Raw genomic sequence first — 15,980 nt, 5'->3', positions numbered from 1 at the left:
TCTAAATACGATTTGTTCCTTTGATAATTCTGATTTGTTCTAACTGGATGTACATATTTAGGCTGCAATTCTACAAAGGGATCCATTAGCACAGCCCTTTGCAACCATATGGCATCTCAGGCCAGGTCTACACTGTGGGAGAAATTCAAACTAAGATATGCAACTCCAGCTATGAGAATAGCGTAGCTGGAGTCAACATACCTTCGGTTGAATTTCTGTGGTGTCCTCACTGCAGGAAGTCAATGGGAAAGACTCTTCCATTGGCTTCCTTTTCTCCTTGCAACCTAGTGGACTACTGGGGTCAATCAGCAGTCGATTCAGTGGGTCCTTACTAGACCCGCTAAATTGAACACCAGGAGCTCGATCTTGAGAGTATCAGTCTTGAGGTATATGAAGACAAGCCTTCATTAACATCAATGGGATTTGCTGTGAGAGTCATTGTACTCGCTGGGAATAACTCTCAGGAAGTTCAGCTTCTTACTACAATCCTCACTCTGGAGTTGACCATAAATGTTGACCATAAATGTTGTAATATTCCAAACCTTTCTAGGCCTGAAAGTTGTAGGCAGTGGTTTCCAAATAAAATATTTGCATATGTGTGGTTAAAAAGGAGTCTAGATATTGTGCTTATGGTAGCTGCATTCGTTTCTAAAAGAGGGAAATTACCATAGACACAATATCTTAATACATTTTATAAGTCTTTCCTTTAAATGATCTGTGGTGCCATGAGTGATAATTGTAAATAAATTCATTTTGAATTTGAACCTGGTGTCCCTTCAAGCATGGGATTTGGACCCTGTTCCAAAGCCAGTTGAAGTCCATGGGAGTCTTTTTATTGATTGCAATGCACTTTGGATCAGGCCTTTTGGCCTCTCATTTCCCATCTCTCAGCTAGAGTATGAAGAATTAAATAATCATAGAATACTAGGACTGGAAGGAACCTTGAGAGGTCATCGAGTCCAGTCCCCTGCCCTCATGGCAGGTCGAAATACTGTCTAGACCATCCCTGATAGACATTTATCTACCCTACTCTTAAATATCTCCAGAGATGGAGATTCCACAACCTCCCTGGGCAATTTATTCCAGTGTTTGACTTATCCTGACAGTTAGGAACTTTTTCCTAATGTCCAACCTAAACCTCCCTTGCTGCAGTTTAAGCCCATTGCTTCTTGTTCAATCGTCAGAGGCCAAGATGAACAAGTTTTCTCCCTCCTCCTTATGACACCCTTTCAGATACTCGAAAACTGCTATCATGTCCCCCCTCAATTTTCTCTTTTCTAAACTAAACAAACCCAATTCTTTCAGACTTCCTTCATAGGTCATGTTCTCTAGACCTTTAATCATTCTTGTTGCTCTTGAAATGCAGTGCCCAGAACTGGACACAATACTCCCACTGAGGCCTAACTAGCGCAGAGTAGAGTGGAAGAATGACTTCTCGTGTCTTGCTCACAATTATTTATTTATTTATTTATTCATAAATAATATAAATGCAAAAGTGACATATCAGTGCTAAGAAACTTTTATTTAATTGTGGTATCTTATGTGGCTACAGGTGTGTAACAACAATGGAAATTGTCACTGCAATCCTGGCTGGGCTCCTCCTTTCTGTGATAAATCAGGCTATGGTGGCAGTATTGACAGTGGTCCAACTCATATAGGTAGGATACTGAAGCTTTCTCAGTTTGACTGCAATGTCTGACAAAATAAACTATTACTTACTTTTGTTTCCTTTTTATTTTTATTATAAAGACCCCAGAGGATGGACAAAATCCTCTGGTGGCTTAGCTCCACTGATTTACAGGGAATTATATTCCATGTAGTTAGAGCTGTGTCAGTACCAGGATATCCAGCAATCTGTATTAACATTTATATTGTGTCAGCTTATAATGCAAAATGAATCTGATATTTTTTCTTAACAAATATATACAAATTGTTTTGAAATCATTATTTGGAAAAGATGAACAACCTACTTTTGACTTGTAAGTATGCTGAAGAAAATATGTTGAGTCAGAGAAATAATGAAAATTAGGAATTTGCAAGCAAATTTTTTTTAAAAAGGTGAAATTGTGTTTGTCAATTTCAGAGATCTTGAAAAAAATACAGATTATGGGAAAGAGAAAAGCTAACATGCTGCTTTCATCTCTTTAAAAAAGGGCAAGCATTCTTAGAATCAGAGAACCATAGAGCTGGAAGAGACCTCAGAAGGCCATCAAGTCCAGCCCTCTGCCCAAGGCAGGACCAGTCCCAATTAAATCAACCCAGCCAGGGCTTTGTCAAGCCGAGACTTAAATACCTCTAGGGATGGAGACTCCACTACTTCCCTAGGTAACCCATTCCAGTGCTTCACCACCCTCCTAGTGAAATAGTTTTTCCTAATATCCAACCTGGACCTCTCCCACCACAACTTGAGACCATTGTTCCTTGTTTTTCCATCCGTCACTACTGTGAACAGCCTCTCTCCATCCTCTTTGGAACCTCCCTTAAGGAAGTTGAAGGCTTCTATCAGATTCCCCCCTCACTCTTCACTTCTGCAGACTAAATAGACCCAATCCCCTCAGCCTCTCCTCATAGGTCAGATGCTCCAGCCCCGTGATCATTTTGGTCGCCCTCCGCTAGACCCTCTCCAATGTATCCACATCTTTCCTGTAATTGGGGACCCAGAACTGGACACAGTACTCCAGATGTGGCCTCAACAGAGCCGAATAAAGAGGAACAATCACATCTCTAGATCTACTGGCAATGCTCCTCTTAATGCAACCTAATATGCCATTAGCCTTCTTGGTTACAAGGACACACTGTTGACTCATATCCAGCTTCTCATCCATTGTAATCCCCAGGTCCTTTTCTGCAGAATTGCTACTTAGCCAATCTCTAATATTGCAGAACTGCTACTTAGCCAATTTCTGATCTTGAGTCCAAATACTTGTCTGATCTTTACTATTAGTTACATTGACTTCACTAAATCTACTAATATGTATATATATTGTTTAGAATATGCTTTGTGATTACTTAGAGGGTTAGAATTCTCACCAATGTTGATATAGCAGCAAATATTTGCATAATGAAATTAAACAAGATGATGAGCTCATGCTGTTTGCATTTCTTTTCCTTAGATACATCACTTCGAGATGGCTTGCTTGTATTTTTTCTGTTTGTGCTTCCAGTGCTGATTGCAATTGTGATGATAGTTCTCAAGAGAGATGCAATAAAGAGAAGGTTTTGCCGGAAAAGCAGAAGACGATACAGGTGTGAAAAATGTATTTTCATCACAACCAATGTCATGCTTGTCGTAGTGGGGTATTTCATCACTTGATATATCATGTTCTAATGCTATGCAGAACAAGTCTTAATGTCACAAGTGTTATAAAGCAGACCCTTATAGGGGCTTTGTCCGTACTAGGCTCTACCACTTCTACCACCAGTGGAATTGCACTGGTATGAGCAACAGTAGGAAATATTTGTCAAAATGTCCCATCTAATCACATCCTAAAGCAAGAGTGGGCAATAAGCTGGAAGCAATTAGCCAGGGTTGTCCCTGGCAGGACACCAGTGCTTTATTTACCTGTATGTCCACAGGTACAGCTGCTTGCAGCTCCTGTTGGCTGCAGATTGCCGTTCCCAGCCAATGGGAGCTGCAGGAAACAGAGCGGGATACTGCTTCCCATTTGGCCAGGAACAGTTATCCACAGCCAACAGGAGCTGCGAGCTGCTTTACCTGTGGATGTGCAGGTAAATAAAGTACTGGTGCCCTGCTAGGGGCTAACTCTGGAGAACCACATCTGGCCCAGGGGCTGCTTATTGCCCTCCCCCCCTCCCCCCAGTCTACCTAAAGGGAAAATTTTGAACCTTTGACTAAGTATTTAATGATTTTCTCCAGATTTGGTAATCATGACTGGATGATGCAAGATTCACGGGGTAATGAAATGCCATCTCTCTACATTAAATTAGAGAGATTTGAGCTTCTATGTCTTGTCATGTAGGGATGATATCATTGTCTTACTTTAAGTGCAGCTAGTCACCGATGTACCTCACTATAGCCGTCTATGTGGAGAAACTAGATTGCCCATAGTTTATTTCTTTAAAATATTAATAAACTAATTCTATTTTTTCCAGATAAAAAGTACAGATACAGTCCATTTCTTTCCTGGAATAGGTTAGAAAAATTATTAGTAAATTTTGAAAAAAGTATAGGATTGGTGGTAGGATTCACTAAATTGGTTGTAGTGAACAAGGGAAATGACACCACCATTTCAAGGTCTAATGTTAAAGGTTGAAAAAGGAGAGGTGGATTCAGTGTTATTGTAGGTAAGGTGACATTTTATTTTCAGGTCTTTAGAGGATATTGAAACTTAATGTTGGATTGGGTTGATTAGTTCACAGGCATTGCCTCAGATTTGGCCATATTTATATCCTCTGAAATTGTTGTTTCTCTGCAGGCAGTTTTCTGTAAGGCTAGGTTACAATACAGTGGCTTAGAAAGTCTATGTTAATTTAGGAAGATATCTGTACAATAGAAAAAGTTAGAAATGTAGGCACTGATCCTCAGATTGATTGTGTGAGAATGAACTTTGCATGTGAAGAGCCCTATTAAAATCATTGTGCACTATTAAAATCATTGTGCACATTATCAGATGCAGTATTGGAAGATGTTTTGAGTTTTCTTTTTTTTTAAATAATTTTCTGTGGAAAACAAATTATGCAGAAAACCCTAAAATTGTGAAATATGTATTTTCCCTCTGTCCCAGACAGTGACCGCTTGATGATGCTTTGAGCTCCTTCATAATACAGTGGTTAGTTCTGGGTATGCTGCCCAGGGGCTATAAGAAATCTACACTTGTAAATTCTATACAGGTCGAACCTCTCTAGTTAGGCACCCTCAGGACCTGATCACGGTCAAATCAGAGAATTTGCCAGAGCATGGGATGTCAGTATTGTCTAGCAGCATAACAAACACTTCCACTGCTTACTAGGCTCTTAGAAGACATTTAGGGTATGTCTAGACTACATGGCTCCGTCGACGGAGTTTATAGATGAGTTTACTAGACATAACAAAATGAAGCAGCGATTTAAATAATCACCGCTTCATTTACAACAAAATGGCCGTTGCGCTGTGCCGACGATCAGCTAATTGACACAGCGGGGCAGTGTAGATGCGCCACGGTCAACAAGGGAAGCCTTTGTCGTCTGCTCCGGTATGCCTTGTGAAACCGGGCATACCGGAGCCATCGACAAAGGCTTCCCTTGTTGACCGCAGCGCGTCTAGATTGCCCTGCTGTGCCGATCAGCTGATCGTCGGCACAGCGCAGCGGCCATTTTTATTTAAATGAAGCGGCAATTATTTAAATCGCTGCTTCATTTTGCTATGTCTAGTAAGCTCATCTACATGGCTCCATCGACGGAGCCATATAGTCTAGACATACCCTTAGGGGTAAATTAGAACTAAATAACAGCACAGAACACTGAGCGCCAGGACTGGTGTCTGTAAAACAAACTTTATGGGGCCATGGGAAACCTGGCCACACCCATGACAAGTGGACATCCAGTTAACTAAAATCATGCTGGACCACACATGTTGCCGGACCAGAGAGTGCCAGACTAAAGAGGTTCAACCTGTATCTCCAAAATAAAGATTAAAAAGAGAAGAAACAGCAGATCAGAAGTTGCCCTAAATAATGCTAATATAGTTCCACACATTTGGCCTCCTGGTGCATATGTGTTTTTCTCAGGTTACAAGTTTGTGGCTATGCAGGAAACTTTCTGTTTTATTTAAACTGTCCAGATGCATACAGTAAGAGATAGTTCCTGCCTTGAAGATCTTATAGTCCAAATAGACAATTCAGATATAGAGTGGCAGGGAAAATAGAAACACAGAGAAGTAAATGACTTGTTCAAGATCACACACTGACAGAACTAGAGAAAGAATCTTGGGCTCCAAACCCCTGATCAGTGTCCTAGCCACTGGACTACATTACTTCTTCAATGTAATTAATCTAGATTTATACTAACTTTTCTGATTACGTGAATTTTATTTTAGGAATAATAATACACAGCAACCAAGGCAAAATAATGGACCAAACCAGAATAATGCTATAAATAATCAGGTAAGATGACGTTTTCAACACAGAGAAGCTGGACAACACTCAACTGCTCTTAGTAGAGATCAGAGGTGCTTCCTTCCTTTAGGAACTGAATGTTGGTCTGCAGAGATTATTGCTAGCCCAAATAATGTTGGACCTAAATTGTATTCCACAGAGAACAATTGCCAATCTAGCCCATCAGTCCATTTTTGGCACACAAAAACCAACCCTATGTGTTAAAAGAATATAAAGAATATGCATAGAAAATAGAAAATGCTCTGAAACTGTCATGAATTTTAAAATTAAGGAATAAAGCAAATGGTAGACATGTGACCTTGCTAAAGAACCTCTTTAAAAATAAACTAAATTAAGAGGAAAGTATGTTTGGAACATACAAAGCTTTGGAACATACAAAGCTTTCTCCTTCCCATCTCCTTGGCACCCTATTCATTTAAAACAAATCAGCTGGTATCATTTTGAAATATTTGTGTTGTTTTATAGTCATGATTGTGAGAACTTGCCCCTAATGTATTTTAAGTTTTGTCTCTGCTGTACTTCTTCCCCATACCTCTTTTTATTCTTTTCTTTATTCCTGCTTTTTTTGGTCTTTCCCTCATTCTAATTTCTCTTCCTTTTTTCTGTTTAGTTCTTTGTCCATAATAAATTGTTTATGGATCTTTGCTAATATTAACTTATTGATTCTCATAACACTCCAGTGCACTATGTAAGTAAGGGTTCATTTACACAGCAGGGCTTAACTCAAAAATAAGTTATACAAATTGAGCTACGTCAATTGCATAGCTTATTTCAAAATAGCTTATTTCGAAATTGGGAGTGGCTACACAGCACTTATTTCAAAATACAGCATTCTTCCTCCAACTTCCCTTACTCCTCGTACAACGATGGTTACAGGATTTGGAGTAAGAAGTCTTCCAGCTTGACAGTATTTCGACATTATTTCAAAATAACTGCCTGCTGTGTAGACGTGGACTAAGTTATTTTGAAATAACCCTAGTTATTTCAAAATAATGTTGCTGTGTAGACATACCCTAATGTAATCTCATTTTACAAATAGAGAAACTGAGTCATGGAGACCGTTTAGTAACTTGCCCAGCATTACTCAGGAAATCTGGGACAAATATCAGAATAAAACCTAGATTCCCTGGCTCCCAGTCCTGTGGTCAGACTACAGGCCCCCTACTCCTTATGCTTCTCACACAAATCTTCGCCTTTCATCTCTTCCCTATCTTGCTTTTCATTTCCCAGACTTCCTTTCTGCCCTTTTTTGCTAAGTGCTTTGGGAATGAACAGATAACCTCATCCCAACATACCTACCTATTGTTCCTGTAGAATAGCATGAAAATTGTAGATTGCTGCTTTCTAATGTCAGTTGTTACATAGTCAGTCATAAAGTTATAGTTCATTAAGAAGAAAATAAGTTTTGGAGCTGAAGAAGAGTAAATCTGGCTCCTATTCCCAGCAATGCCACAATCTTGGTGTGAAACCCTGGGCCTGTTTTCACTATTGTATAATAGCGATTATAGTGCTTTCCTACGTGAGATTTGATAAATTATTTGCAAAGAGCTTTGAGATCCTTAGGTACTTCTATATTTATTTATTTAAAATAATTTTACCCCGCCTCTCTATTCAAAATATTTGAAGCGGCTTACAAAATTTTTAAAAACACAATACAAATATATATATATATAAAAATTTAAAAATTACGAGACCCCAGAAGAACATAAAACCTGCTAAAAGTGTCTCGAGGGGAGGAACACACGCATACAGACTCAAACACAAATAAAAGCACAAGTAAAAAGGGTGGCTTTAGCCTGATGCCAAAACATTGCTAACATTGGCGCCATGCAAATATCCCGAGGAAAAGAATTCCACAGCCTGGGAGCAAGGGCTGAGAAGTCCCTGTTCCACATAGATGTTAATCTTATCTCTGTAAGTGGGGAAACACTAAGCAGAGCCTCCACAGCTGACCTCAGTCCCAGGGCAGGTTCATAGGGGAGAAGATGGTCCTTCAGATACCCCGGACCCAACTCAATTAGGACTTTATAGCTCATAACCAAGACTTTAAATTGTGCCCAAAAACATACTGGAAGCCATTGCAGCTGCTGGAGCACTGGCATAATGTGCTCCGTATAACACGTATTAGTTAAAACTCGAACAGCTGCATTCTGGACCAGCTGAAGTTTCCGAAGGCTCTTTAGAGACAGTACTTTAAAAGTACTATTAAATCCTATGCTCTTAAAACTGAAAAGGATTTGGCATATTTTTGAGATAGTTTGTCAAAAAATGGTATTGACAAGTGTTTTGCTATTTCTGACAAATATGTATAGTGTTCACAGTTAAAGATTTACAATAGTGTAATTTGTAAATTGTATTTATTTATTAATAATGAATGATTAACCACATGGGTTTTTTCCCCAAAGATATGTCTAGTGTTATTGGGGGTTATTTCTATCTTCTTTTTACTTCACATTTGTTGCTCTCTTTTTCAGCCAGCAACAAAAAATTCTGGGATTTTTACAATATCACATTTTCCTTCTCCAAGGTTTGTAATTTTTAATTTTTACTCTATTTTTTAAACATGTGTTCATTGCATTATCATCACAAACAAAGGGCACAAAGTGGCTAAGAGGTGGCACCCTTCTAGCTGTCTTGAATAGTGCCTTTTATACAATGTTTTGTACATTGTAAAATAGAATCATAGGATTGGAAGGAAACTTGAAAGGGTATCAGTTCCAGTCCCTGCACTCTGGCAAGCACCCTCTAGTCTAGACCATCCCTGGAAGGTGTTTGTCTATCCTGCTCTTAAAAATCTCCAGAGATAGAGATTCTACAACCTACCTAGACAATTGTTTCAGTAGTTAATCCCCCTGACAGTTAGGAAGCTTTTCCTGTCCAACCTAAACCTCCCTTGCTGTAATTTAAGCCCAGGGCTTCTTGTCTTATCCTTGTCCCATTAGAGGTTAAGGAGAATAATTTTTCTCCCTCCTTCTTCTAACAACCTTTTAGGTACTTGAAAACTGTTATCAAGTCCCTCCTAGTCCTCTCTTTTCCAAACTAAACAAACCCAGTTCTTTCAGTCTTCCCTCATAGGCCATGTATTCTAGACCTGTAATCATTTTTGTTGCTTTTCTATGGACTTTTTCCAGTTTGTCCACATCTTGCCTGAAAACTGGCGCCCAGAACTAGACATAGTATTCCAGCTGAGGGCTAATCAGCACAGAGTAGAGCAAAATAGTTCAGAATAACTAATTCCCATTTCTTACCTATAACACTCCTAGGCTGTGTCTACACTGGGCCACTTATTCCGGAAAAACAGCCGCTTTTCCGGAATAAGCTGCGAGCTGTCTACACTGGCCATTGAATTTCTGGAAAAGCAATGATGCTTTACTGTACAAAATCAGCCGCTATTCCGGAAAAACTATTCTGCTCCCGCTCGGGCATAAGTCCTTATTCCGGAACACTGTTCCAGAAAAGGGCCAGTGTAGACAGCCCAGTAGTCTTTTCCGGAAAAAAGCCCCGATCGCAAAAATGGCGACCGGGGCTCTTTTCCAGAAAAGCGCATCTACATTGGCCACAGACGCTTTTCCGGAAAAAGGGCTTTTCTGGAAAAGCAGCCTGCCAATGTAGACGCTCTTTTTCCGGAAAAACTGAAAACGGAATAGTATTCCGTTTTAAGCAGTTCCGGAAATTCATGCCAGTGTAGACACAGCCCTAATGCATCCCAGAGTGAGGTTGTGCTTTTTTTTTTTTGGAATGGTATCATATCATTGATTCACGTTTAGTTTGTGGTCCACTATGACCCCCAGATCTCTTTCAATAATACTCCTTCCTGTGGAGTCATTTCCTATTTTATATGTGTGCAACAGATTAATTGTTCCTTCCTAAGTGGGGTACTTTTCATTTGTCCTTATTGAATTTCATCCTATTTACCGCAAAGCATTTCTCCAGTTTGTCCAGATAATTTTGAATTATAATCCTATCCATAAAAGTACTTAAAATCCCTCACAACTTGGTATCATCCAAAACAGACAATATTTACAGTGTTTATGTATTTGTAGGAAACATAAGAACAGCCATACTGGGTGAGATCAAAGGTCCATCTGGCCCAGTATCCTGTCTGCCAACAGTGGCCAATGACAAATTCCCCAGAGGGAATGAACAGAATAGGAATCATTAAATGATCCATCCCTTGTTGCCCATTCCCAGCTTCTGTCAAAAAGAGGCTAGGGACACCATTCCTGCCCATCCTGGCTAATAGCCATTGATGGATCAATCCTCCATAAATGTATCTAGCTCTTTTTTAAACCCTGTTAAAGTCCTAGCCTTCACAACATCCTCTGACAAGGAGTGCCATAGGTTGACTATTTTGAAAGTTTTCAAAAATCTTTTGTCATCATTCTAAAATCACACAGGGTGGCTATGTCTACACTGGCCCCTTCTCCGGAAGAGGCATGCTAATTTAGAATAGGGAAATCCGCGGGGGATTTAAATATCCCCCGCGGGATTTAAATAAACATGGCCGCCGCTTTTTTTCCGGCTTGGGGAAAAGCCGGAAAAAAGTGTCCAGACTGGCGCGATCCTCCGGAATAAAGCCCTTTTCCGGAGGATCTCTTATTCTTGCAAGTAGGAATAAGAGATCCTCCGGATTAGGGCTTTATTCCGGAGGATCGCGCCAGTCTAGATGCTTTTTTCCAGCTTTTCCCCAAGCCGGAAAAAAAGCGGCGGCCATGTTTATTTAAATCCCGCGGGGGATATTTAAATCCCCCGCGGATTTCCCTATTCCAAAGTTAGAAATTAGCATGCCTCTTCCGAAGAAGGGGCCAGTGTAGACGTAGCCGGTATGTCTACACTACATCGCTATTTCGAATTATCTTAATTCGAAATAGTTAATTCAAATTAAGCTAATTTGAATTAACACATCTACACATAAAATCTATTTTGAAATAGCGTTTTGCTATTTCGAAATAGCGTGTCCACACTGAGTGGACCCTGAACCGAAGTTAAGGCTGGCTAGAACCAGTGCTGGCAGGGCATCAGGTTAGGACTTAGTGTGTGGAGCTGCTGCCTGATGCTAACTGAGCTCCATGCTTAAAGGGACCCTACCCCCACTCTGGACAGACAGTTCTCAGGGTTCCCCGCTTACTTGTCTACCTCAATGAGGGACAGCAAAGCAGTCCTGTCTTGAGTGCCCTGAGTGCCCGCACTCGGGACACCATAGCACTTGGCCACATGGAGCCAGAGCTGCCCCTGGACATGCCGGTGCGTCTCATGGGGTCGTTGCCATCAGCCTGGCTGCACTTGCTGCAGGCTGCCATACGGGGAGTCCATTGGGGGGGCTGTCAGGATCCAGGAGGCCCTGCGAGAGAGCGTCCACCCCGAGGAGCCCTCAGAGCCACCCCGGCCCTCCCCACCGGGGGCTCATGCCCCATTCCTCCCTCACATCCTTCCACTTATCCCTCTCTAGCCCCCTTCCTGATGTCAAATAAAAGACACGTATGTTCAAAAATAGAAACTGGGTTTATTGAACAAAACTGGGGGGGGGGGAGGGTGAACCTCTGGGGAGACTGGGAAAAGGAGGTGAGAGAGGGGAGGGGCAAACCTGGGAGGAGGGAGCTGGAAGGGGGAAGCAAGGGGAAGAAGAGGGAGGGGAAGCTCAGGGCCCAGAGTTGGGGGCCTTGCCGGACTAACTTGATTTTCATGCAAACCTGCTCCTGGGTTCGCATGTGGCTTTTGGTGGCCAGGCTGGCAGCTATCCTGCCATAGACAGCCGCATTCCTCTGTGTCCGTGGTCCCCAACACGGTGCCCGCGGGCGTCATGGCGCCCGCAGGGGCATTCGTGTGCGCCCACCACGTGCTCGGGGCTGGCCTGGCCCTGGGCACGTGGCGCATGCACAGTGCAGGAGCCGGCTCCAGGCGCATGGTGGGTGCCGGCCCCGGGCGCTTGGGGGGGGAGGGGGCGCCGGGCGCGCGGTGCTTGGAGCGGGGGGCGCCGGCCCCGGCCCCGGGCGCTTGGAGGAGGGGGGGCCCCGGCCTCGGGCGCACGGAGCTTGGGGGGGGGCGCGTGGCGCGTGGCGCTTGGGAGGGAGGGGGCGCCGGGTGCGCAGCGCTTGGAGCGGGGGGCGCCGGCCCCGGGCGCTTGGAGGAGGGGGGGGCCCCGGCCCCGGGCGCGCAGAGCTTAGTGGGGGCGCCGGGCGCGCGGCGCTTGGAGCGGGGGGCGCCGGCCCCGGGCGCTTGGAGGAGGGGGGGCGCCGGCCCCGTCCCCGTCCCCCGGCGCTTGGAGGAGGGGGGGCACCGACCCCGTCCCCCGGCGCTTGGAGGAGGGGGGGGGCGCCAGCCCCGGCCCCCAGCGCTTGGAGGAGGGGGGGCGCTGGCCCCGGGCGCACGGAGCTTGGGGGGGAGGGGGCGCCTGCCCCGGGCGCGGCTATGGGGGGGCCCCGCCCCGTCCCCACCCCCTGGTGCCCGGCGGGCGAACGGCCACGCCCCCTGGCGCCCGGCAACCTCCACAGGTTGGGGACCACTGTTCTGTGTAGCGAGGAGATCATAGACACTGGAGGCACCCCCCCAAACCTGAATAAGGTCCATTATCTGTACCCTGGACCAGGAAGGAACCCGTCTTCTCCAGCCCATCAGGCTCCTGCAAGCTGGCAGACTGCTCCTGGGGAGGAATGGAGGGCTGGCTGCCAGTGGCTTGCTGGCTCATGTTTTGGGGCCACTGGGTCTGGGGCCCCGGCAGCCACTGCTGGCTCTGGGCTGCAGGCTTGGAGCTGGCACAGGCACTGTGGCCAGGGTCTACCCCTTTAATGGCTCTGAGGCTGAGGGAGCGGAAAGTAAGTTTTCCTGGTTGTACCCAGAGTGGCCACCTGGGCTCCCTGGAAAGGGCTGGAGGCCCCCTATTTCGAATTAAATGTCTACACATCACTTAATTCTAAATAGCTATTTCGAATTTGGTGTTACTCCTTGTAGAATGAGGTTTACCAAATTCGAATTAAGGGCTCTGTTATTTCAAATTAAATTTGAAATAGCGGTTTGCATGTACAGACGTTATTATAGTTAATTCCAAATAACGGCTGTTATTTCGAATTAACTTTGCAGTGTAGACATACCCACAGTGTTATTAAGATGATCTTGATATTAGTGACGCATTTTCTTCGTTAAGAAGCAAACCCAGATTGCTGCCAACTGTTTCTGTTATGTAAGTTCGGAGGCTGTTAACAGGGGACCATATAGGGAATTTGCATCTCCTGGGATGTTCCTCTGCCATGCACAGGTCCAGGGAAACTTTCTGTAATGAAACACTAAGGCTGTCTCTACACTGGCATGAATTTCTGGAAATGCTTAAAACAGAATACTATTCCGTTTTCAGTTTTTCCGGAAAAGGAGCGTCTACATTGGCAGGCTGCTTTTCCGGAAAAGCGTCTGTGGCCAATGTAGAAGCGCTTTTCCGGAAAAGACTACTGGGCTGTCTACACTGGCCCTTTTCCGGAACAGTGTTCCGGAATAAGAACTTATGCCTGAGCGGGAGCAGAATAGTTTTTCTGGAATAGCAGCTGATTTTGTACAGTAGAGCATCGTTGCTTTTCCGGAAATTCAAGGGCCAGTGTAGACAGCTCGCAGCTTATTCCGGAAAAGCGGCTGATTTTCCAGAATAAGTGGCCCAGTGTAGACACAGCCTAAAACTATATTATATTGTTCCACTACAAGGTGGCACTGCGTGTGAAATATATTATTTAAACAAATCTCAGACATACAAATCTCAGCTTCAGAGCATTAAAGGATCTAGTGATGAACACATCTAGTATGTATAAGCAATCTGTTATCAGTCCATATCTAGTGCAGAAACATGACACTTTCTGCATAGCACAATACAGAGACTAGAAAGCTTAGAAAATCCCCTGACTTCAAAGATCCTCACAGGGAAAAGGGGATATGTAAGGGCATGATGCAGAGGTTATTCAAGCCATTGGGGTGGCTCCTGTACTTTTCTGTGACCTGGAGGAAAAGTGGGGAGGATTGCTCCCCACTGTGCATCTGGTCAGTGCCCAGCCCAGCTACCTGGGCCACCCTACTAGTATTTCCATCATCCTACTTCTCTAAGTGGATTTAAATGACTGACTCATCACATTGTGCATTCTTTTGCAATTTGACTAGCTACAGAACACTTTTATTACTGACCCTTATTCCTTAATGCCTTGGGATATGTCATCAAAGAACGGTCATCCAGAGTTTTCTGCAATTGTGGGAATTGTTTGCTAGACACTAAATGCATGTGGATATACAAATTCCATTGAAAGTTTAAATGCCTTACAAATCAAACTAGATACTGCAAACTGATCATTATCGTAGTTGTCTGATATAGATCTTATGAAAAATGAAATATGCAGTCACCTCAGCATTCAAACCAGCAGTGCAAAAAAACAAAAACAAAAAAAACCCCCAGAGTTCTTGAGAAAAAAATAGCAACTTTTAAAAAAAGTATTTGAGATAATAGTGGGGTGATACTAAAGCAGGACTGTTCAAAAATCTCTCACAACAGTTCTTCCATCTTTGCTTATCACTATATTAGTACCTGCTTTGATGAGAAATGCTTTTTATGGGTTTCTAAAGTAGAGACTTATGAATTAGTATAGCACCTTCCACATTGTATTATTAGTCACAAATGCTGACACTGTACATGGCTGCATCACTGTGGAGAAAAAGATACAGATTGGACCTCCCTGATCTGGCACCCTGGGGGAACACTGAGCAGAGCCTCCCAAATGAAGGAATTTGCCAGTTTAGGGAAAGTCCTCTGCCACCTGCCTCCCAGCCTACTGCCTCTTCCTGTGGCTGGGTCTGCTCCAGCCCCACTGCCACTAGGCTACAGCTCTGCTGCTGCTGGGCTCCAGTGCAATGGGCTGGCTAGAGCTCTCCGGATACTGAGATCCCCAGCCACCGTAACACTGCTGTTGCCACACCCCACTGCAGCTCCCTGGGAACGGGGCTCCCCAGTTGCTGGCTGCCCTGTTGCTGCTGCACTCCTTGGGGACAAGGCTTCCTTGGCCTGGGCTCCCTGGGACAGGGTCCCCAGCCACCGTTGGACCCACTGGTGGGCTCCCCACCTACACTCCCGGTTGCCTCACACTCTCCAGACCTGGGGCTCTCTGTTCCAGCATTTGTGGTCATTCCGGACCATGGATGTTGCCAGACCAGAAAGTCCTAGATTTAGGAAGTTTAACCTGTACCATCACATTTTCTGAAATTTCCAGGAGAAAGTTGGTTCTGAAATTACACACAATTCCAGAAAAGCAAATGTTAATAACTGTAGAGCTGTCTTACACAAAAGTTAATAAAAGGTTTGGCTCCATATCTGAGCTCAAGATACTTCAGTTTTTTATGATTCAGTTACAGCAGACAAAGTATACTTAATACTACAGAACCCAAGAAACAAACAAAGACCTGAGGGCTGAAGTATTTATCTGTGCCTTTGTTGCCACCTCTGATCTTTTGTCAGTCTTTTCTATTTAGACTGTGAGCTTTTGGGGGCCAACTTATTCGTGAGTGCACAATAAGTACAATGGGGCTGTGATCTCAGAAAGCCTGTAAGTGCTACTATAATTACTAACACTCAAAATATTTTAAAATGGGAGATTCAATGCCATTCTAACAAGCACATAAGAAATAACATGGATAAGTAGATTTTCTTGAACTGATGATCATTGTCAGTTCCTGAAATATGGTATCAAACATGCCCTAACAGTATTTTTCACTCTTTAGGCAGGCAATACAAAATCAGTTTCCTGCAGCTCCTTCAAGATCTCACCAGCGACCACCTGTCCCACCCAGACCTGTTGTCTGAAAACAATCCTCCTCACAAATTCAGACAAATACGTTGAGTAAACTGAA

General features: G+C 43.7%; 1 protein-coding gene across 4 annotated transcripts in view; it reads left to right on the top strand.

The window, feature by feature from the left end:
• The window catches only part of LOC102450996 (disintegrin and metalloproteinase domain-containing protein 9-like), a 57,980-nt gene extending 42,000 nt beyond the window's left edge, over positions 1 to 15,980 (top strand). For all 4 annotated transcript variants that reach the window (XM_006136089.4, XM_006136094.4, XM_075935311.1 and 1 more), the window contains 5 exons: positions 1,553 to 1,658; positions 3,114 to 3,246; positions 6,035 to 6,101; positions 8,588 to 8,640; positions 15,852 to 15,980. In XM_006136089.4, the coding sequence (XP_006136151.2) occupies positions 1,553 to 1,658; positions 3,114 to 3,246; positions 6,035 to 6,101; positions 8,588 to 8,640; positions 15,852 to 15,933 (441 nt within the window). In that variant the 3' untranslated portion in view covers positions 15,934 to 15,980. The remainder of the gene's footprint in view (positions 1 to 1,552; positions 1,659 to 3,113; positions 3,247 to 6,034; positions 6,102 to 8,587; positions 8,641 to 15,851) is intronic.

This window comes from Pelodiscus sinensis, chromosome 8, assembly GCF_049634645.1.
Source record: "Pelodiscus sinensis isolate JC-2024 chromosome 8, ASM4963464v1, whole genome shotgun sequence".
NCBI classification, from domain to species: Eukaryota; Metazoa; Chordata; order Testudines; family Trionychidae; genus Pelodiscus; species Pelodiscus sinensis.
The sequence above is the reverse complement of the archived record's forward strand: the minus strand, read 5'-3'. Positions and strand labels throughout refer to the sequence as shown.